General features: G+C 43.1%; 2 protein-coding genes across 6 annotated transcripts in view; both read left to right on the forward strand.

The window, feature by feature from the left end:
• AHCTF1 (AT-hook containing transcription factor 1) overlaps positions 1-23075 on the forward strand; it is a 328409-nt gene that overhangs the window by 97323 nt on the left and 208011 nt on the right. For all 5 annotated transcript variants that reach the window (XM_069769303.1, XM_069769301.1, XM_069769302.1 and 2 more), the window contains exon 8: positions 7243-7393. In XM_069769303.1, coding sequence (XP_069625404.1) covers positions 7243-7393 — 151 coding nt within the window. The remainder of the gene's footprint in view (positions 1-7242; positions 7394-23075) is intronic.
• Positions 19201-21881, forward strand: LOC138681630 (uncharacterized). The gene is made up of 6 exons (XM_069769299.1): positions 19201-19483; positions 19581-19640; positions 19740-19808; positions 20226-20448; positions 20756-20915; positions 20992-21881. The coding sequence occupies exons 1-6, from the start codon at positions 19397-19399 to the stop codon at positions 21557-21559; spliced, it is 1167 nt and encodes a 388-aa protein (XP_069625400.1). The 5' UTR covers positions 19201-19396; the 3' UTR covers positions 21560-21881.

The raw sequence follows: 23075 nt of genomic DNA on the forward strand, positions 1-23075 counted from the left end.
GTCACTGACATACCTCTCCTGGCCTTCATCTGCCATCTTCCTAATTCCGGCTTTTGTCAGGTTGTTGTGATTGGTGTTCTGCTCCGGTTGGGTTTGGCTGGGCTGTTCCGGGGGTTCTGGTTTTTCTGTTTCACCTTCATGTATCAGGGCTTTATGGTGGTGGGAGCTTGGATTGCTCCTATGCAGGTGAGCCCGGAATGACAGCGCCCTCTTTAGAACTGTTAGGTGTAGAGGGAATCTGCCCAGCTCGGCCAGACAAGCACTGTTGGAGGTGCTCCGATGGACCTGGAGAAGGTGCTTGCAGAATTCCAGGTGGAATATTTCTGTTGGACTGGAGTCCCACTTTGACCAGTCTGGGTAGGTGTGAGGACCCCAGACTTCGCTGCCATACAGGAGGATTGGGGCGATGATGGAGTCGAAGATTTTTAGCCAGACCCTCACTGGTGGCTTCAGATGGTAGAGTGTCCTTCGGATGGCATAGAAGGTTTTGCAGGCCTTGTCTTTCAGGGTCTCTATGGCTTGTTTGAAGTTCCCTGACCGGTGAATCTCTAGGCCCAGGTAGGTATATTTGTCCGTTCCTGTGAGGTCGCAGTTGTTGAGGATAAATGATGGGTGTTGGTCTGATCTTCTCTTTCTCCTCTGGAACACCATGGTGTTGGTTTTCTTTAGGTTGACCGGTAGGGCCCAGGTGGAGCTGAATTTCTCTAGGATTTTCAGGTTGTCCTGGAGGCCTTTCTCGGTTGGTGACAGCAGCAGCAGGTCATCTGCATACAGCAGGAATTTCACCTGGGCGTCGTGGAGGGTGAGACCTGGTGCTGAGGAGGATTCCAGGGCGGTAGCCAGCTCGTTGATGTAGATGTTGAAGAGCGTTGGGCTTAGGCTGCAGCCTTGTCTTACTCCGCGGCTCTGCTGGAAAAAAGCCGTTCTTTTGCCGCTCACACTCACGCTGCAGCTGTTCTCGGTGTAGGAGCTTTTGATGACATCGTAGGTCTTTCCTCCTATTCCACTCTCCAGCAGTTTCAGGAATAAGCCCGGGTGCCACACTGAATCAAAAGCCTTTTTAAAGTCCACAAAGCAGGCGTATATCTTCCCATTCTTTGTATTGTAGACGTGTCTCTGAATGAGGCTGTGCAGAGTATAGATGTGGTCAGTGGTGCGGTGGTTCGGCATGAACCCTGCTTGGCTCTTGTTGAGGACGTTGTGCTCGGTGAGGAAGGTGAGGATCCTCTTGTTCAGGATACTGTTGAACAGTTTTCCCAGGTTGCTGCTGACGCATATGCCTCTGTAGTTAGCTGGGTCATACCTGTCCCCACTCTTGTGGATGGGTGTGATGAGGCCTTGGTTCCAGGTACGAGGGAAGTAGCCGGCACTCAGTACAATATTGAAGATATATATATACACATGCATGCATGCATGCATGCACATACAGGCGCACACACGCACATACACACGCACATGCACATGCACACGCACATACATACATACATACACATCTCTACTATATAATTGGCTAAGGGTCACATCCGTCTGTCTGTCTTTATTTCTGACCCGAAATCCCAAGTCGCTGATTGGTCGTGGGCTTTTTGCCGCGACCAATCAGCCACAGTCCGGCGGCAAAATGGCCGCTCCTTACTCCTTGCAGTTAGTGCCCGCAGGCCATACCCCCCCCAGTCAGCGCTCACACTGGGTTAATGGCAGCATTAACGGACCGCGTTACGCTGCGGTGTAACGCAGTCCGCTAACGCTGCTATTAACCCTGTGTGCCCAACTTTTTACTATTGATGCTACCTATGCGGCATCAATAGTAAAAAGATCTAATGTTAAAAATAATAAATATAAAAAATCATTATATACTCCCCTTCCGTGGGCCCCCGGATCCAGCCGAGGCCTTTCCCGCTCCTCGCGATGTTCAATGCATTGTGGTCTCGTGAGATGATGACGTAGCGGTCTCGCAATACCGGTACGTCATCATCTCGCGAGACCGCAATGCACTCTTGGGACCAGAGCATCGGTAAACGCCTCTGCTGGATCCGGGGGCTCCGGAAGGTGAGTATATAACTATTTTTTTTTTAATAGGGATATGGTGCCCGCATTGCTATATACTGCCTGGTCTGTGTTGGATACTGCGTGGGCTGTGGTATATATTACGTGGCTGGGCAATATACTACATCGCTGTGCTCTATACTACGTGTATACTACGTGTATATTACGTGGCTGGGCAATATACTACATCGCTGTGCTCTATACTACGTGGCCTGGGTTATATACTACGTGTCTGTGCTATATACTACGTGGCTGTAAACTACATACATATTCTAGAATTCCCGATGCGTTAGAATCGGGCCACCATCTAGTGTATGTATGTGTGTGTGTGTATGTATATGTGTATGTATATGTATGTATATATATATATATATATATATATATATATATATATATATATATATATATATATATATATATATATATATATATATATATATATATATATATATATACAGGTCCTTCTCAAAAAATTAGCATATAGTGTTAAATTTCATTATTTACGTAATGTAATGATTACAATTAAACTTTCATATATTATAGATTCATTATCCACCAACTGAAATTTGTCAGGTATTTTATTGTTTTAATACTGATGATTTTGGCATACAACTCCTGATAACCCAAAAAACCTGTCTCAATAAATTAGCATATTTCACCCATCCAATCAAATAAAAGTGTTTTTTAATGACAAACAAAAAAACCAACAAATAATAATGTTCAGTTATGCACTCAATACTTGGTCGGGAATCCTTTGGCAGAAATGACTGCTTCAATGCGGCGTGGCATGGAGGCAATCAGCCTGTGACACTGCTGAGATGTTATGGAGGCCCAGGATGCTTCAATAGCGGCCTTAAGCTCATCCAGAGTGTTGGGTCTTGCGTCTCTCAACTTTCTCTTCACAATATCCCACAGATTCTCTATGGGGTTCAGGTCAGGAGAGTTGGCAGGCCAATTGAGCACAGTAATACCATGGTCAGTAAACCATTTACCAGTGGTTTTGGCACTGTGAGCAGGTGCCAGGTCGTGCTGAAAAATAAAATCTTCATCTCCATAAAGCATTTCAGCCGATGGAAGCATGAAGTGCTCCAAAATCTCCTGATAGCTAGCTGCATTGACCCTGCCCTTGATGAAACACAGTGGACCAACACCAGCAGCTGACATGGCACCCCACACCATCACTGACTGTGGGTACTTGACACTGGACTTCAGGCATTTTGGCATTTCCTTCTCCCCAGTCTTCCTCCAGACTCTGGCACCTTGATTTCCGAATGACATGCAAAATTTGCTTTCATCAGAAAAAAGTACTTGGGACCACTTAGCAACAGTCCAGTGCTGCTTCTCTGTAGCCCAGGTCAGGCGCCTCTGCCGCTGTTTATGGTTCAAAAGTGGCTTTACCTGGGGAATGCGGCACCTGTAGCCCATTTCCTGCACACGCCTGTGCACGGTGGCTCTGGATGTTTCCACACCAGACTCAGTCCACTGCTTCCTCAGGTTCCCCAAGGTCTGGAATCGGTCCTTCTCCACAATCTTCCTCAGGGTCCGGTCTCCTCTTCTCGTTGTACAGCGTTTTCTGCCACATTGTTTCCTTCCAACAGACTTACCATTGAGGTGCCTTGATACAGCACTCTGGGAACAGCCTATTTGTTGAGAAATTTCTTTCTGGGTCTTACCCTCTTGCTTGAGGGTGTCAATGATGGCCTTCTTGACATCTGTCAGGTCGCTAGTCTTACCCATGATGGGGGTTTTGAGTAATGATCCAGGCAGGGAGTTTATAAAAGCCTCAGGTATCTTTTGCATGTGTTTAGAGTTAATTAGTTGATTCAGAAGATTAGGGTAATAGGTCGTTTAGAGAACCTTTTCTTGATATGCTAATTTATTGAGACAGGTTTTTTGGGTTATCAGGAGTTGTATGCCAAAATCATCAGTATTAAAACAATAAAAGACCTGACAAATTTCAGTTGGTGGATAATGAATCTATAATATATGAAAGTTTAATTGTAATCATTACATTATGGTAAATAATGAAATTTAACACTATATGCTAATTTTTTGAGAAGGACCTGTATGTGTGTGTGTATGTATGTATATATATACATACATACACACACACACACACACACACACACACACACACACACACACACACACATATACACACACATACACATATACACACACATACACATACACATATACACACACACATACACATACACATACACACACATACACATACACATACATATACACTAGCTGAAGAGCCCGGCTTTGCCTGGGCATAGTAAATATCTGTGGTTAGTTATAGCACCTCACTTCTCTTATTTTCCCATCACGCCTCTCATTTTCCCCCTCACATCTCTCATTTTCTCCCTCACACCTCTCATTTTCTCCCTCACTCCTCTCATTCCCCCCTAACACTTGTCATTTCAACCTCACATCTGTCATTTTCTGATCACTCCACTATTTTTCCTCACTTCTCTCATTTTGCACTCCCACCTTTTCATTTTCACCTCACACCTCTCATTTTCACCTCATCACCTCAGTATATACATGGTTGTCATCTCCCTTATATATAGTATGCATCTGTATGTCATCTCCTGTATATAGTATATACCTGTATGTCATCTCCCCTGTATATAGTATATACCTGCTGTGTCATCTCCCCTATATATAGTATATACCTGAATGTCATCTCCTTCTATATATAGTATATACCTGTATGTCATCTCCTCCTGTATATAGTATATACCTGTGTCATCTCCCCTGTATATAGTATATATCTGAGTGTCATCTCCTCCTGCATATAGTATATACCTGCATGTCATCTTCTATATATAGCATATACCTGTATGTCATCTTCTCCTGTATATAGTATATACCTGTCATCTCCCCTGTATACAGTATATATCTGAGTGTCATCTCCTCCTGCATATAGTATATACCTGCATGTCATCTTCTATATATAGCATATACCTGTATGTCATCTCCTCCTGTATATAGTATATACCTGTATGTCATCTCCTCCTGTATATAGTATATACCTGTGTGTCATCTCCTCCTGTATTAGACCTCGTTCACACGTCATTTGCTCAGTATTTTTACCTCAGTATTTGTAAGCTAAATTGGCAGCCTGATAAATCCCCAGCCAACAGGAAGCCCTCCCCCTGGCAGTATATATTAGCTCACACATACACATAATAGACAGGTCATGTGACTGACAGCTGCCGTATTTCCTATATGGTACATTTGTTGTAGTTTGTCTGCTTATTAATCAGATTTTTATTTTTGAAGGATAATACCAGACTTGTGTGTGTTTTAGGGCGAGTTTCGTTTGTCAAGTTGTGTGTGTTGAGTTGCGTGTGGCGACATGCATGTAGCGACTTTTGTGAGATGAGTTTTGTGTAGCAACATGCGTGTAGCAACTTTTTGTGTGTCGAGTTAGATGTGACAGGTTAGTGTAGCAAGTTGTGTGCAGCAAGTTTTGCGCATGGCGAGTTTTGCGCGTTGCGAGTATTGTGTGGTGCCTTTTGAGTATGTGCAAGTTTTGTGTGAGGCAACTTTTGCATGTGTTGCAACTTTTGTGCATGTGGCAATTTTTCTGCGTGTGCAAGTTTTGCGTGTGGCGAGTTTTTCATGAGGAGAATTTTGCACTTGTGGCGAGTTTTGCAAGAGCCTAGTTTTTGCATGTGGCGAGTTCTGCGCGTGGCGAGTTTTGAGTGGCGACTTTTGTGTTTTGACTTTTATGTGGCGAGGTTGGTGTATTTGTGGTGAAATGTGTGCTGAGGGTAATATGTGTTCAAGCACGTGGTAGTGTGTGGCGCATTTTGTGTGTGTTCATATCCCCGTGTGTGGTGAGTATCCCATGTCGAGGCCCCACCTTAGCAACTGTACGGTATATACTCTTTGGCGCCATCGCTCTCATTCTTTAAGTCCCCCTTGTTCACATCTGGCAGCTGTCAATTTGCCTCTTACACTTTTCCTTTCATTTTTTCCCATTATGTAGATAGGGGCAAAATTGTTTGGTGAATTGGAAAGCGCGGGGTTAAAATTTCACCTCACAACATAGCCTATGACGCTCTCGGGGTCCAGACGTGTGACTGTGCAAAATTTTGTGGCTGTAGCTGCGACGGTGCAGATGCCAATCCCGGACACACACACACACACACACACACACACACACACACACACACACACACACACACACACACACACACACACACACACACACACACACACACACACACACACACACACACTCAGCTTTATATAGTAGATATATATATATAATTTTCTTAAAGGGAACCTGTCACCCCGTTTTTTCAGATTGAGATAAAAATACTGTTAAATAGGGCCTGCGCTGTGCGTTACAATAGTGTATGTAGTGTACCCTGATTCCCCACCTATGCTGCGAAATACATTACCAAAGTCGCCGTTTTCGCCTGTCAATCAGGCTGGTCAGGTCAGGTGGGCGTGGTGACATCGCTGTTTCTTCCCCAGCTTTCCGTTGGTGGCGTAGTGGTGTGCGCATGTCCAAGTGACGAATCCACTGCGCGCACGTGAAGAAACAGCGCGCGATCTGCGCTATTACCCCTGTCAAAGGCTGCGGGATGCCGCGCGCAGATGGAGATCGCAGCGGCCATTCTCCCAAAGCAGAGTTTGCATCTCGGCTTCAGGAAAATGGCCGCCGCGATCTCCATCTGCGCACGCGCGGCATCCCGCGGCCATTTTCCTGAAGCCCCGTGTAGCAGAGCACTCCATCTGCGCACGCGCGGCCCCAGGAAGATGGCCGCCCCCACCGATGACAGGGGTAATTGCGCAGATCGCGCGCTGTTTCTGCACGTGCGCGCAGTGGATTCGTCACTTGGACATGCGCACACCACTACGCCACCAACGGAAAGCTGGGGAAGAAACAGCGATGTCACCACGCCCACCTGACCTGACCAGCCTGATTGACAGGCGAAAACGGCGACTTTGGTAATGTATTTCGCAGCATAGGTGGGGAATCGGGGTACACTACATACACTATTGTAACGCACAGCGCAGGCCCTATTTAACAGTATTTTTATCTCAATCTGAAAAAACGGGGTGACAGGTTCCCTTTAAAAATAATCACAGTTAAGCAAAAACAAAACTTGCATAATTTAGATGAATGGGTTCCATAATCTGTCAATTTATTATTCTTTTCTTTTTTTACAGAACTTGGAATACTGTGAGGAAAGGTATAACCTGGACCTTTCTGCTAATGCTCTGTTTTTAAGAGGTCAAACAAACAGCATGAAGTTACTTGGCTGCCAGACTATAGAAAAATTCCGTGCTCATAGTGAAAGAGAAGAAAGTCTCCATGATGGTTTGTTTTTCTTTTTTTTTTCTATTGTCTTTCATTATGTTTACAAGGCATATTCAGAAACTGATCTGCAAATTTCTGCCAAAAGACTTTATGTAGAATACAACAAACTTATTTCCTACGCCAGTGATGGTGGACCTTTTAGAGACTGAATGCCCAAACTGCAGCCCCAAACCCATTCATTTTTTGCAATGTGCCAACACTGCAATTAATCTGAAAACTGAGGTCTTAGTTTATAAAAAAAACAAGTCATACAGAGAGCATGCAGGGCAAACAGTAGCCGGGGCAAGAGAGGGCAGGCAGGGGTATCTGTGAGTGTGCATATGTATAGTACACACATCTATTTTTTTGTAGGAGGGGATAGGATCAGAGGTCAGCCTGGATTAATCAGAGCATCAGTGACAGGCACACAGATTTAGTGTCTGTGCTGGGAGCTCACTGGTTGGTTCAGTGTGGGGATGAGAAATCTGACACTGCATCGATCAGTTAACATGGGGCTTCAAACTTAGCGTCACTAAGGCTACTTTCACACTAGCGTCGGAATTCGGCCCATCGCATTGCGTCAGGCCGAGATTCCGACGCTAGCATTGTTAGCGCCGCACAACGGGTGCAGCGGATGCATTCTCCGGCGCATCCACTGCCCCATTGTGAGGTGCGGGGAGGTGGGGGCGGAATTCCGGCCGCGCATGTGCTGTCGGAAAAAGCGGTCCGTCTAAAGCAAAAAAAGTTACATTTAACGTTTTTTGCTCCCGGCGGTCCGCCACAACACGGCGCAACCGTCGCACGACGGTTGCGACGAGTCAATATGTCGCAATGCGTCGGTAATGTTACTCTATGGGGCAAAAACGCATCCTGCAAACTACTTTGCAGGATGCGTTTTTTCCCCTAAACGACGCATTGCGACGTATTAAAAAAAACGCCAGTGTGAAAGTACCCTTCAGCAAGTAATCTCTGACAGGGCTGCCTCCTCTCACTGCTGCTCTAATGACACAAATAGATAGAATTGGTGGATGTTGAGTACTTAGTGTTCCAGGAGATGAGTGGAGATCCCAGCCCTGTGTGTGCAGATGTTTTGCACACGCTGAAAGCGGGAGGCTGTACTAACCGGGAGGAGGAGCCATGCAGACTGGGAATCTGATTCCGCACCATGCTGGGCTAAAGAAGGTAAGCTGCATGCGTGCCTGCGTACACAGAGACACAGACACTGTACGTCACAGCAAAATAAACTTTATTTAAAATAGAAACATGCAGACCAAGAGATTTGGAGCTGCGTACTTCTGATTCGGGGCACAGACCCCCGAATAAAAGTGCATAGCAATGCCCCTGGTGAACACTGTGCACTGCACCGCGGTACTGCTCTGCTATCCCAGCCCCGGCGCAGAGCTCCCCCTACAGGCGCTAGTTGAGTAGATGGCGTGCGTGCCCACTGGGAGAGCTCTGCGTGTCCTCTGTGGCACGCGTTTCATAGGTTCGCCACCACTGTCCTACGCCATTGTTAATCAGAAGCAGACTGGATTACAGTTTTTCAAATGTAATAAATTTAACCCCTTAAGCCCCAAGGGTGGTTTGCACGTTAATGACCGGGCCAATTTTTACAATTCTGACCACTGTCCCTTTATGAGGTTATAACTCTGGAACGCTTTAACGGATCCCAGTGATTCTGACATTGTTTTCTCGAGACATATTGTACTTCATGATAGTGGCAAAATTTATTTGATATTACCTGCGTTTATTTGTGAAAAAAACGGAAATGTGGCGCAAATTTTGAAGATGTCGCAATTTTACAACTTTGAATTTTTATGCCCTTAAATCACAGAGACCTGTCACACAAAGTACTTGGTAAGTATCATTTCCCACATGTCTACTTTACATCAGCACAATTTTGGAAACAAATTTTTTTTTGTTAGGGAGTTATAAGGGTTAAAACTTGACCAGCAATTTCTCATGTTTACAACACCAATTTTTTTTAGGGACCACATCACATTTGAAGTCATTTTGAGGGGTCTATATGATAGAAAATAACCCTGTGTGACACCATTCTAAAAACTGCACCCCTCAAGGTGCTCAAAACCACATTCAATTAGTGTATTAACCCTTCAGGTGTTTCACAGGAATTTTAGGATGTTTAAAAAAAAAAAAAAAAAAAAAAAAATTTACTTAATCTCCAATTTGTTTTATTTTCCCAAGGTTACCAGAAGAAATTGTACCCCAAATGTTGTTGTGCAATTTCTCCTGAGTACGCTGATACCCCATATGTGGGGTAAACCACTGTTTGGCTGCATGGCAGAGCTCGGAAGGGAAGGAGCACCGTTTGACTTTTCAATGCAAAATTGGCTGGAATTGAAATGGAATGCCATGTTGCATTTGGAGAGCCCCTGATGTGCCTAAACATTGAAACCCCCCACAAGTGTCACCATTTTGGAAAGTAGACCCCCCAAGGAACTTATCTAGATGTGTTGTGAGAGCTTTGAACCCCCAAGTGTTTCACTACAGTTTATAACGCAGAGCCGTGAAAATAAAAATTCTTTTTTCCACAAAAATTATTTTTTAGCCCAAAGTTTAGTATTTTCCCAAAGGTAACAGGAGAAATTGGACCCCAAAAGTTGTTGTGCAATTTGTCCTGAGTACACTGATACCCCATATGTAGGGGGTAACCACCGTTTGGGCGCATGGCAGAGCTCGAAAGAGCAGGAGCGCCATTTGGAATGCAGACTTAGATGGAATAGTCTTCAGGCGTCACGTTGCGTTTGCAGAGCCCCTGATGCACCTAAACAGTAGAAACCCCCCACAAGTGACCCCATATTGGAAACTAGACCCCCCCCTCCCAAGGGACTTATCTAGATCTGTTGTGAGAACTTTAAACCCCCAAGTATTTCACTACAGTTTATAACGCAGAGCTGTGAAAATAAAAAATCTTTTTTTTTCCCACAAAAATGTTTTTTTTTTTTTTTTTGGCCCCTGAAATTTTATTTTCCCAAGGGTAAGAGAAATTGGACCCCAGAAGTTGTCCAATTTGTCCTGAGTACGCTGATACCCCATATGTTGGGGTAAGCCCCTGTTTGGGCGCACGGGAGAGCTCAGAAGGGAAGGAGCACTGTTTTACTGTTTCAATGCAGAGTTGACTGGAATTGAGATCGGACACCATGTCGCGTTTGGAGAGCCTCTGATGATTTCTTTTTTTTTTTTTTTTTTTTTTACCGTTTACGTTTATACCGTTCCACGTTTGGTAAAATGGCTAAAGCAGTTTTATTCTTCGGGTCAGTACGATTACAGCGATACCTCATTTACATCATTTTTTTATGTTTTGGTGCTTACATACGATAAAAACTATTTTATAGAAAAAAATAACTTTTTTTCATTGCTTTATTCTGAGGACTATAGCTTTTTTATATTTTCGCTGATGCTGTATGGTGGCTCGTTTTTTTGCGGGACAAGATGACGCTTTCAGCGGTACCATGGTTATTTATATCTGTCTTTTTGATCGCGTGTTATTCCACTTTTTGTTTGGCGGTATGATAATAAAGCGTTGTTTTCAGTGGTACCATGTTTTTTTTTATATCCCTCTTTTTGATCGTGTTACTCCACATTTCACATATGCCTCGGTTTTTTTTTACGGTGTTCACTGAAGGGGTTAACTAGTGGGACAGTTTTATAGGTCGGGTCGTGACGAACGCGGCGATGCTGGATGTGTACTTTTATTGTATGGTTTTTCTTTATTTAGATAAAGAAATGTATTTTTTGGAAATGTATGTATGTGTGTGTATATATGTATGTATATACATGTGTGTGTGTATATATATATGTGTGTGTGTGTGTGTGTATATATATATATGTGTGTGTGTGTGTGTGTGTGTATATATATATATATATATATATATGTATATGTATATGTGTATATGTGTATATATGTATATTATTTTTTTTTTTCCATGGCTGAATGAGGCCTTGTTTTTTTGTGTAATGAGTTTTATTCGTTAGTGGAAATAGAAAAAATTACAAGCAGCAATTCTGCTGTTTTGGGGTGTTAATTTTTATGCCATTCACATGCTGCAAAAATGGCGTGTTCACTTTATTCTCAATCTCCCTGTTTATGGCAATAACCAATTTCTTCTGTATTTCATTTGTTTTATAATTCTTGAACAATAAAAGCTTTTTAAAATTGTTTTTGTGTTGCCATATCCAAAAGCAATACATTGAACAGTTTTCCGTGTAGGTAGTTGTGTGAGGCCTTATTTGTTTTCACGACTAGTTGCAGTTTTCAGTGCACATACAGTGGTACATACGTTTTTTTTTACTATATTTTAAGGGAGGTGGAATGTACAGAGGAAACAGCAATTATGTTAGTCATACTGTCAGATATTGTTTAATATATCTTATTCTCATGGTATTCACCATGTGGGATAAATAATGGCAGTTTTATAGTATGATTACAGAGTGCTTTCACATTGTGTTCTGTGTCCCGTTGGGGTATACGTCCAAAATCCCTCGCAAGAGTGCAATGGTGAGGGCAGAGCAACTTTTTTCAGCACCCTACACGTACAGGAGGCAGACACTCGGACGTAGTAGATTGTGTCTGAGTATGCGCCTCCTGTAGGCTTACACACCCGAAAAAAAGTGCATGGCAGAGCTCACCTTTGCTCAGCCATCACAACTGCACTATATTGGCCCTGTCAGCCCATGTGTCTGGACCCCGTTTTGCTGGGGGTGGGGGGAGAATTCAGGCGTATGCCTGACACCGACAGACAGAATGCAATGTGAAAGTACCCTTAGTAAAATCAGTTTTAATGAAAATTATTTTATTTTTTGTATTATATAACTTTTTACTTATTTTCGTTGGCCTTATGGTCGAGCCTTGTATCCTTTTTTTTTCCCCTAATTCTTAAGGAGGACTATTGGTAACTTTTACCATGTAAAATTTTGTTCCCTATTTTCTTTATTTTTTTAATATACTTTCTGCGTTGTTTACCATGCAACATAACATAAATATTGATGTTATAGTACCAATGTGTTTATAAAGGCCTTTTTTTTTCTACATTAAACAATGTTTGAAACTGAATTTAGGGAGGATATTTCTAACCTTTTTATTCTTAAGGTACCGTTACACTAACCGACTTACCAACGATCACGACCAGCGATACGACCTGGCCCTGATCGTTGGTAAGTCGTTGTGTGGTCGCTGGGGAGCTGTCACACAGACAGCTCTCTCCAGCGACCAACGATCCGGGGAAAGACTTCGGCATCGTTGAAACTGTCTTCAACGATGCCGAAGTCCCCGGGTAACCAGGGTAAACATCGGGTTACTAAGTGCAGGGCCGCGCTTAGTAACCCGATATTTACCCTGGTTACCATTGTAAAAGTTAAAAAAAACAAACAAACTACATTCTCACATTCCGATGTCTGTCACGTCCCCCGCCGTCAGCTTCCCGCACTACTGTCTTGCAAATAACAAGCTCTAATATATCTCATTTGGCTGAAACATAGTTACAGCCCTCAGAATATGATGCAAAAACAAATTGTTTGCTAAAGTATTGTTTTTAGTGTGTAAAAATAGCAGAGCATAAAAACAAAAGCTAAACCTGGTATCGCTATTAGCGTACCGAACTGGGCAAACAAATCGGTCTCATCACTTTTACCGCAGATGAATGTCGCAAAAAAAATCAAATAAAAACAATCGCTGAATTGCTGGGTTTTGTTCATTGTGTGTCTGAAAAATCTGAATAAGGAGCGATCAAGACATATGTGCCGCAAAACAATACCAAAATATTCTGCAACCCATTCCGCAAAAAAATAAACCCACCCACAGGTCTGTTCGACAAAATATAAGTTACAGCTTTCAGAATATGGCGATAGAAAACTTTTTTTTTAATAAAAAAAAAAAATCATTTTTACCGTGTGATGGCAGCAAAACCTAAAAAGAAACCCCAATATAAATCTTGTATGGCTGTAATCGCACCGACCCAAAGAATAAATTCACCTTATCACTTATACCGCACGGTGAACCGCACAAAATTAAAAAGAACTATTCTTGCACTGCGGGCTATTTGTTCATTCTATTTTCCCAAAATCAGAATGAGGCTCGGCTCACATTTATCCTGCATTTTCCGATGAGCGCGTATGTCGGGGTACTGGTGTGAATTTCCCAAAAGCGCGATTCGGACAAAGTCCCTGACGGAACCACTAACTTGTGAGGCAGATGGAGTCACTTTGGACTAGTCTCCGAGGCTGTCCCTTGTTTTGGGTGCCTTTTTAGCGCACTAGTGTGGGCCACCTCAGATCTGTGCATGCCTAAAAAGATAGATACCACCACAGCCAAATGGAGTACGAAGTGCCTCCATCTGCCTGATTTATGGTGGTTCTGAATCGTATTTTTGTGGGATTTACACAGAAACCCCAACATAAGTGCTCAGCATAGAACACAAGAATGTGATCCAACCTTATACTGGAAGCGATCAAAAAAAATATTAAGAATCCCAAAATGTTTCCTATGAAAACCCTAATTTATCCCCCACAAACCCAGCCCCCAGTCGTGTCCGTCATCTGCCACTGGAACATATAGGGGGTTCCCATGTTACTGGTAAAACGAAGACTCTGGAAAAGCGACATGGCTTCCTACCCCTCAAATAGCGGCCACATGTTTGGCATGACCGTAGTGGGGTGAGAGCACTTAACAATTTACAGGGTGTGTGTTGTGTGGGGACACAATGTACGAGTACTAGACAGGCATATTTGCAATTCTCCAGAAAAAAAGCATGGCGTGGATGTTATAAGATAGTCACTTTAACCTTCGATTAATTCATTAAGAGGTGCAGTTTCTACATTGTCAGTTTTTTCTTCTTCTGGTGTTCTGAATCATTTGGGGCTCCGCAAATGTGAGACCCGCAAACTGTTCTGGCAAAATCTGTGCTCCTAAAGCCAAATAGCGCTCCTTCCTTCTCATCCTTGATGTGTGGCCTAACTGTAATTTCTGACAACATATGGGGCAGCGCTGCCTTCGGGAGAAATTGCGCTATAAAATATGGGTTCTAGTTTCGCCTATTAACCCTTGTGTACCTGACAAATTTGCAGCAAATACAAAAATTACATTTTTACTACTAAAATGTCATATTTCCTCATCTCAGTGTTAATATTGTGAGGCACCTATGTGTTCAAAATATTCACTACACCCATAGATGAATTTGTTTTCACATGTCAGAGGCTCTTCAAATGCGACATGGCATTCACACTCTATCTTGGGCAAATAGCGCGCTTTTCTTTCCTAGCTCTGCCATGCGCCTAAGCAAAAGTTTTTGACCATAAATGGGGTATATTCACGTTTGGGACAAATAGCGCAACAAATTATGGGGTCTGTTTTCTCCGATTATGCATTGGGAAAATGGGAAAATTCCAAATTTGGGGCTAAAACAGCATTTTTGTGATAAAAATGAAAATTTTCAAGATAACCTAATTTTATCAAATTCTTTTGTAGTACCTGTGGGTTCAAAATTCTCACTATACCCCTGGATAAAATCCTGGGGGGGATGCAGTTTCCAAAATGGGGTGAATGTAGGGTTTTCACTGTTTAGGCACATCAGTAGCTCTCAAAACAAGACATGATGCCCGCAGACCATTCTATCAAAGTCTGCGTTCCAAATTGTCACTCCTTCCTTTCTGAGCCCTGCCGTGCACCCAAACTGTGGTTTTCCTGCGCATATGGGGTATCCGCATACTCAGGAGAAATTGCACAGCAAATTTTTGGGTCCATTTTTTTTGTCCTGTTACCATTGTGAAATTAAACAATTTGGGGCTATAAGTACATTTTTGTGGGTAAAATGTGGTTTTGTATTTTCACAGCTCTACATTATAAGCCTCTGTGAAGCACTCGAGGGTTTCAGGTGCTCATTACACATCTATAGGAGTTCCCTAAGGCAGAGGTCCCCAACTCCAGTCCTCAAGGCCCACCAACAGGTCATGTTTTCAGGATTTCCTTAGTCTTGCCCAGGTAATAATTGCATCACCTGTGCAATGCAAAGGAAATCCTGAAAACATGACCTGTTTGTGGGCCTTTAGGACTGGAGTTGGGGACCTCTGCCCTAAGGGATATAGTATCCAAAATGGGGTCACTTGTTTGGGGTTTCCACTGTTTAGGCACATCAGAGGCTCTCCAAACTTGAAATGGCGTCAGCGCTCTGTTCCAGACGATTTTGCGTTCAAAAAGTCAAATGGTGCTCCTTCCCTTCCAAGTTCTGCTTGCGCCCAAGTAGTAGTGTTCCCCCATTTATGGGCTATTGGCGTACTCAGTAAAAATTGTACAACAAATTTTGGGGTCCATTTTCTCTTATTTCCCTTGTGAAAATAAAGAATGTTGTTAAAGTACATTTTTGTGGGTAAAATGTGATTTTTAATTTAATTTTTTTTCTCCTCTTCACAGTTTGTTATAAACTTCTGTGAAGCACCTGAGGGTTCAAGGTGCACACCACACATCTAGGTACATTCCTTGAGAGGTCAAGTTTCCAAAATGGGGTCACTTGTAGGTGGTTTCCACTGTTTAGGCACATCAGGGGATCTCCAAATGCAATTCGACATAACATCCGCTCTCGATTCCAGCCATTTTTGTGTTGAATAAGTCAAACGGTGTTACTTCCTTTCCGAGACCTGCTCTGCACCCAAACAGTGGATTGGCCTACTCAGGAGAAATTTCACAACAAATTTATTTTAGGGTCGGTTTTCTCCTGTTACCCTTGTGAAAGCTTGTGGAGCTAAAGTAAAATTTTTGTGAAAAAATGTTAAATGTTCATATTATTCGATCGCCCATGACCGCACCACCGAGAGAGGGGATCTGCCCTTCAGGAACAGGAAACCTACAGATACAAAAGGGCGGCAACTCTCCCACGCATCAGTTGGTTTCCTGTTCCTGAAGAGGACGGGGTTCCTGCAGATACCTGGAGAATTTTTCAGGACCCCAGGCCCGACCAGTCGGTTTTAGGTAGGGGGGTTCCCTATCTCGGCTGGTGTGGGGTCCTTGGAAGGGCCACGGTGGGTCCGGGAAGGATTCCACGTCTGTGAGAAGAGCAGGTGGAGCAGTGTCTGGAGGATTCAGTCTCTGGAGGGCCAGCGTCGGAAGGCAAGTATCCTCCCCGATGGATCCGTCTGATTTTGTCCTGCGCTCCTTGGTGTGCTGTGGTGCTTGCGGGCTGGGTGACGTGGCACGGCGGCCAGAGACAGGCCTGGAGGCTCGGCTGGTAACGTGTATGGGCTGTCCCGTCGCACGCTTCTGCAGGACCTGCAGCATCTGAATGCAGAGCAGCATGCTTCTGTGAGTCCCTGTATAGAGCCCCAACAGAAGGCCTGGGAAACGAATAGTAGTCGGGCAAGTGTTCTGTCCAGCCGCAGGAGCTCCTCCAGGGTGGAGGATTCAGCAGCATCGGCAGAGAAATGTCCCCCTCATGATCCGGTACCTACTAATCTGCAACACGGGTAAGAGATCTTCGTGAAAGTACACTCGGTGATAGTCTTCCCCCTTTTCTTTTTTTTTTCTGTCCTGCTAGGGGAAGAAGTGTTCTGGGAAATCGAGGCACAGGGAGTGTGCCCTTTGCAGATGTCCCCTGCCAGACGCTTACCCAAAAAAGTTATGTCATCACTCACTTTGTATACTCACAAAAACGTTTTTTTAATGTGTCCCGCGCTGTATGTTAATTTATCAGTCCGGTCCGATGGGCGTGGTTTCGGGTCTCTATATCACACCCATCGGTTGTTGGTCACCGTCATACATCATATATAACGCCTCTTGCCCCGTGCAACATCTTGTGCCTGCTCAGAAACATAGCCTTTCGCACCTGTGCAGTAGGCTTTGTCCAACTGCGGGCAAAGCTGAAAAAAATAAGTGCGCTTATTTTATTTTATTTTTTTGCTTTGCCCGCAGTTGGGCAAAGCCTACTGTGCAGGCGCAAAAGGCTATGTTTCTGAGCAGGTGCTAGATGTTGCACGGGGCAAGAGGCGTTATCTATGGTGTATGACGGTGACCAACAGCCGATGGGCGTGATATAGAGACCAGAAACCACGCCCATCGGACCGAACTGATAAATTAACATTCAGCTCGGGACACATTAAAAAAAAGAAAACGTTTTTGTGAGTATACAAGGGGAGTCAGGGGGTTCTATAACGATGTAGGGAATGCATAGCAGACGCTTAATAAGGCAATATTTTTAGCTGCTATGCCATAAGTGGTGACAGATTCCCTTTAAAGGACGGAGCCCGACGAGGGTCCATCTTAAAGGCCTTGCCTATAATTCAGTGAGCTGCAGCCTTCCTAGCCGATGCCTCAGCGGACTCTTTAAGGATGGCGGTGGCTAGATCAGCAGGACAGTCCAACGCGGCTCGAAGGGCACTGTGGCTGAAATGTTGGCCTGGTGATATCCAAGCCAGATCCAATCTCTGCTCCATCCCATGTGAAGGAGAGTACCTTTTTGGTCCACTCGTAGACAAACTTTTAGAAAAGGCGGGGGAGGATAAAAAGAAGTTCCCCAGTTTACCGACTACTTCCTACCAACGGCCTTTTAGTAGGAGAAGGTTCAGTCGTAGGAGACCTTCCAGGGAGCGTGTTAAATGGGATGAAAGGAAGAGGAAAGGTACAGGATTTATGTTTGGAGGCTCTTCCCGAGACAATAAGAAATCTTCCCAATGATTAGCGGTACCCGTTGGAGGTATGCTGTAGGCCTTTTACCTGGCTTGGTCCCTGATCTCCAACTGCAATTGGATTCTAAGTCTAATATCATCAGGACTTAAGTTAGAATTCTCCTACATGCCTCAGAACAGGCTCAAGGTTACTCCCCTCAGATCCTCTTTAGAACAGGCTGCCCTGGAATCCATGAGCTATGTCATAAAAAGGTCCTAGTAGAGGTTTCTATTCTCTATTTTTGGTCCGAAAACCAGACTGTTCCTTCAGAACCATAATTAATCTAAAAGCCCTCAGTAAATTTCTTGTAATATGTCCATTTAAATTGGAAGCCATCAGTTCAATAATAAAGTTGGTTGAAAACTGCTTCATGTTGGTGTTAATTTTAAAGATGGTTCTTATCATGTACCCATTCATGTAACCCATCAGCGTTTCTTTAGAGTGGCAGTTTTCTTAAGAGGATCAGTTTGGGACTTCCAGTATAGCGCCCTTCCCTTTGGTCTTGCAGTTGCCAGTCGTGAGTTCACTAAGGTTGTAGCCGAGGTCATGGCGCACCTTCGTGAATCTGATATCCTTGCTGTCACCTACCTGGACGACTTCCTTATTGTAGGCAAACAGCGGACCATTGTTTGGGGCAGCTACGAACTGCAATGTCCATCCTGGAACGTTTAGGGTGGATACTAAATATAAAAAAATCACGGCTACAGCCCCTAAGAGTACAGCAGTTTTTGGGCCTAATTTTAGTCTTGCTGAGTCTGGAGTGTCGTTTACCGCCTGACAAGTTAATTTGCCTGCGTTATCGGGTCAAAAACGCCTCTAACAACCCCACCATGTCCCTTAGGCTGGGTTCACATTGCGCTAGGTGTGTCCGTCTAACGGACTCGTTTTTAAGTAGTAAAAACGCAATGTAACGCACATACCAACGCGCCCATAGACTTGCATTGTCTAACGCATCGTGACGCATCCCTAAATTGGTATGCGTTTGTCACATAACGTTTTTTTTCTGACGGACCTTCAACGCGGCTTGCAGCGTTCTCGGGTCCGGCCAAGCTAACGCTCTACTAACGGAAGCGTTCATTCTGCCATAGAAGGCTATGGCAAACGCAGTCAGACGCAAATCATGAAAAATTTCCAAATAGGACCACACGTTTTAATAGCGTTTGAGGGTGGTCACATGTGTCATGTGACAGGAAATGTGATTTCGGCCATTAAAGGAAGAATATACCACCCACACATTTACTGCACGTGACAGAGTGTTGCAATAGCTCTCCTGAAATGTAAGTACATTTCTATATATATATCTCAGTATACATCATGGGAGTCTGTAATGTCCGTCGGATGTGTGTGTACTAAACATGTATTGCTTTGTTGCACACAGATGTCGGATACAGATGGCAGCAGCAGCAGCAGCAGCGTGTCTGCGATTTTTTTCGTCACAGTCGGTAGGCTTGCACTTTAAAAAACCACTATAATGTTGTGTGAAACTCCATTGTATTGAGCTAGGCATAACAATCCCGTTTATTGTTTTATTGTGAATAGGAGTCTTCTGAGCCCGAGGCTGCTAGACCACCCCCCAAAAAACATGCTAAAAGCACAAAGGTACATAGCACACATGTTGAATTTTTCATGCATAAATTTATTGATCCAATGAATACATTATTTAATGTTAATTTTTTTTTTTTTTTACATACACAATAGGTTGTGGCACACGGAGGACACAAAAGAAAGAAGGTCCCTAGCCGTCTGTCGTCGCCACAACTGACAGTGGTAAATATAAAATTAGAAATATTCTATCCAATATTTATCAACAATCTATCTATTCACTTTCTATCTACTATACCTATAAACTATCTATCGCTCCATCTATTTGTCTATCTATATCTATCTATCTATATCTATGTATCTATCTATTTATCTATCAATATCTATGTATCTATAAATCTATCTATATCTATCTATATTTATGTATCTATCAATCAATCTATCTATATCTATCCATCTATATTTATGTATCTATCTATGTATCTATGTATCTATCTATCTATATCTATGTATCTATATATCTATCTATATCTATCTATATCTATCTATTGCTATATCTATGTATCCATCTATCTCTGTATATATGAATATGGCCATCCAGTGAAATTGACACTATCAACATAACTTTTTGTGTTTACATAGTCCAAGTCAGCGGCCAAAAAAAAAAGGATTGTCGTTGACGAAGAGCCATTGACTATCCACAATGAGACACTTATTAACCTTGTGGAAGCCAACCCTTCCATATGGGACCAGAGCGACAGCTCCCACCATGACATCGTGAAGAACCGGAAGTTGTGGGATCAAATAATCTGTCACTTTGATCCCCGATACATGGAGAAGTCGACAACCTCAAAGAAAAAAATTGGTAAATATTGGTGACGTAACATCGGAAAATGTTAACCAAAAAAAAAATAATAAAAAATTCTATCCTATCAACCTATCCACTTGTTGTCTATCTCTCAATTATCAACTATCTGTACACTATATATCTATCTATACACTATTTCTAAACTATTTCTTAACTATCTATCTACTATTTATATGTCAACTATCCTAGCAAACTATGAAAAATGTTTCCTATATCTTAAAACTATCTATCTACTATATATATATATATATATATATATATATATATATATATATATATATATATTTTTTTTTTAAATTTAAAGCCGATGCTGTCCATACCCGTTGGAAGTCCATCCGCGATCGCTTTGTCCGTGACTACCGGAACAGTCGGAATGCACCAAGCGGATCCAGTGGTAAACGGGTGACCCCGTATGTGCATTACGACCAACTGCTCTTTCTTCAAAAAACATTGTCTCAGCGCTCGTAAGTACAAATAGGTCTGTGTGCGAGACAAAATTGTTTAAAGGAAACTAATTTACTTTTTTTTTTTGGGTTACAGCACGATATGCAGTACCGCTGCTCCTAGACCGACAGAGGAACTGGAGCCTTCTCCAGTGGAACCAACGCAACCTGAAGATGTGTCTGGCATCAGCGAGCCACGATCTGCGGATAGAAGCACTGTTGCTGCAGGTGTGAGTGCCCGGTTGCAATCACAGCGTGGACGCAAGCGAGCATCACAAAAAGATGAAGCTGATGCAATTATCGTGGATGGACTCCAACGGGTAGAGGACATGTGTCGCAGTGAGCTCAAAGACCTGAGGCGAGAAATTACCGAGCTGCAAGCACGCGAGTCTGTATACTCTGCTAATGAGTGGAAGCTACTTTTCTTGTCCTATGTGCCTGTAGCACAAAATATCCCGGCACATAGAAACCTTATGTTTAGACAAAGACTGAACGAGCTTCTAGAGGAGGAACCTGCTCCATCGGGAACAAGAAGACTGGACATGCCGCCCTACAACCCTCAATATAGAGGCCGGGGTGAAACGAGCGTGGAACCTCATAGACAATGTAGCAGTCCATCATATAGTTGGGCAGACAATACTCCCGTGCAGTACCAAAGTCTTTAGTACCGTTCACTGTCCCCAGCCAGGTGCAATTACCGCGTTGCAAGTTTTCGTTCTTTTTTTTTTTTGTTATGTTTTTTTGTTGTGAATTTCTATTTTCCTTTTTTTTCATCCCTATGGGATATCATATGTTAAACCTGTGTACCAACAGTTTGTTGGAAAAATCCATAAACATTTAGTAAACTGTTTCAAATTTAAGATTCTTGTATGACTTTAACTTTTAACACAACATAACTTTTTACACGACATAAGGTAACTTTTTACACGACATCAGGTTAAACAACTTTTTACACGACATAAGGTAACTTTTTACACTACGTAACTTTTTACACGACATCAGGAAGACTTTACAATATTTTCAAACGTATCTGTCTTGCCATGGAACATGGCCTTCATGTGTGAAATAATGTGCAAATTGATCACGAATCCTCATTATTTGTGCTGTTGACCGAACTGCATTCGATTCAATGCTACTGAGGTTCGACTCGCAATCATCGGGGTCTACCACCTGGGGTTCATGTCTCGCCACAAAATTATGCAGACAGATGCACGCCTTCACAACACGGTCCACATTTTCAGGTTGCAGTTGCATGCAGGTTAGTAAAATCCGCCATTTTAATGTCAAAATCCCAAAGGCACACTCCACATAACGTCTGGCCCGGCTCAAGCGATAATGAAAAATGCGCCTGCTGGAGTCTAGACTACGGCTTGAGTAGGGCTTGAGGAGATTTTGTCCTAGTTGGAAGGCCTCGTCACCAACTAAAACATAGGGCAAACTTGGGCCTTCGGTCCCCGGAAGAGGTCGTGATGAGGGTATGTTTAAACGTTGGCTGTACAAACATCGGCCCATGTTGGAGTCTCTGAATACTCTGGAATCGTTAGTCCGGCCATAAGCACCAATATCCACAGCAACAAAACGGTACCTGGCATCCGCAATCGCCATCAATACTATAGAAAAGTATTTCTTATAGTTATAGTAGAGGGAACCACTATGCGCAGGTTTCTGAATCCAAATGTGTTTTCCGTCCACGGCACCAATACAATTGGGGAAATTAGCCACATCCTCAAACTGTTGGGAAATCGCTAGCCACATTTCTGATGTTGGTGTTGGTAGCACAAGTGGTTGCAAGTTGTTCCAAATGGCATCACAAGTTTCCCGAACCAGTTGACAAATTGTTGACTTCCCAAGTCTAAACTGATAATGCAGTGACGCAAAAGTTTCTCCGGTAGCCAGATATCTGTCGACATTCAAAAACAAAAAGCAAAAAAAAATTAGGATTTTAATGATCATCTAATGGCTAGTTACAATAGAATATACAATTTCTAAATGAACATTAGGCCACACGATACCGAGATCTAGTCTTTGTCAATATAATGATAAAAAAAATGTATAATTACCTCACAGTCACTACTAAACGTTGCTCCGCACTGTTGCTTTCACGAAAAGTGCTGCGATGATGATGTATCTCATCCTTCACATGCGAGAGCAGAACATCAAAGGTCTCAATGGACATCCGTA

Source organism: Ranitomeya imitator, chromosome 5 (assembly GCF_032444005.1).
Source record: "Ranitomeya imitator isolate aRanImi1 chromosome 5, aRanImi1.pri, whole genome shotgun sequence".
NCBI classification, from domain to species: Eukaryota; Metazoa; Chordata; class Amphibia; order Anura; family Dendrobatidae; genus Ranitomeya; species Ranitomeya imitator.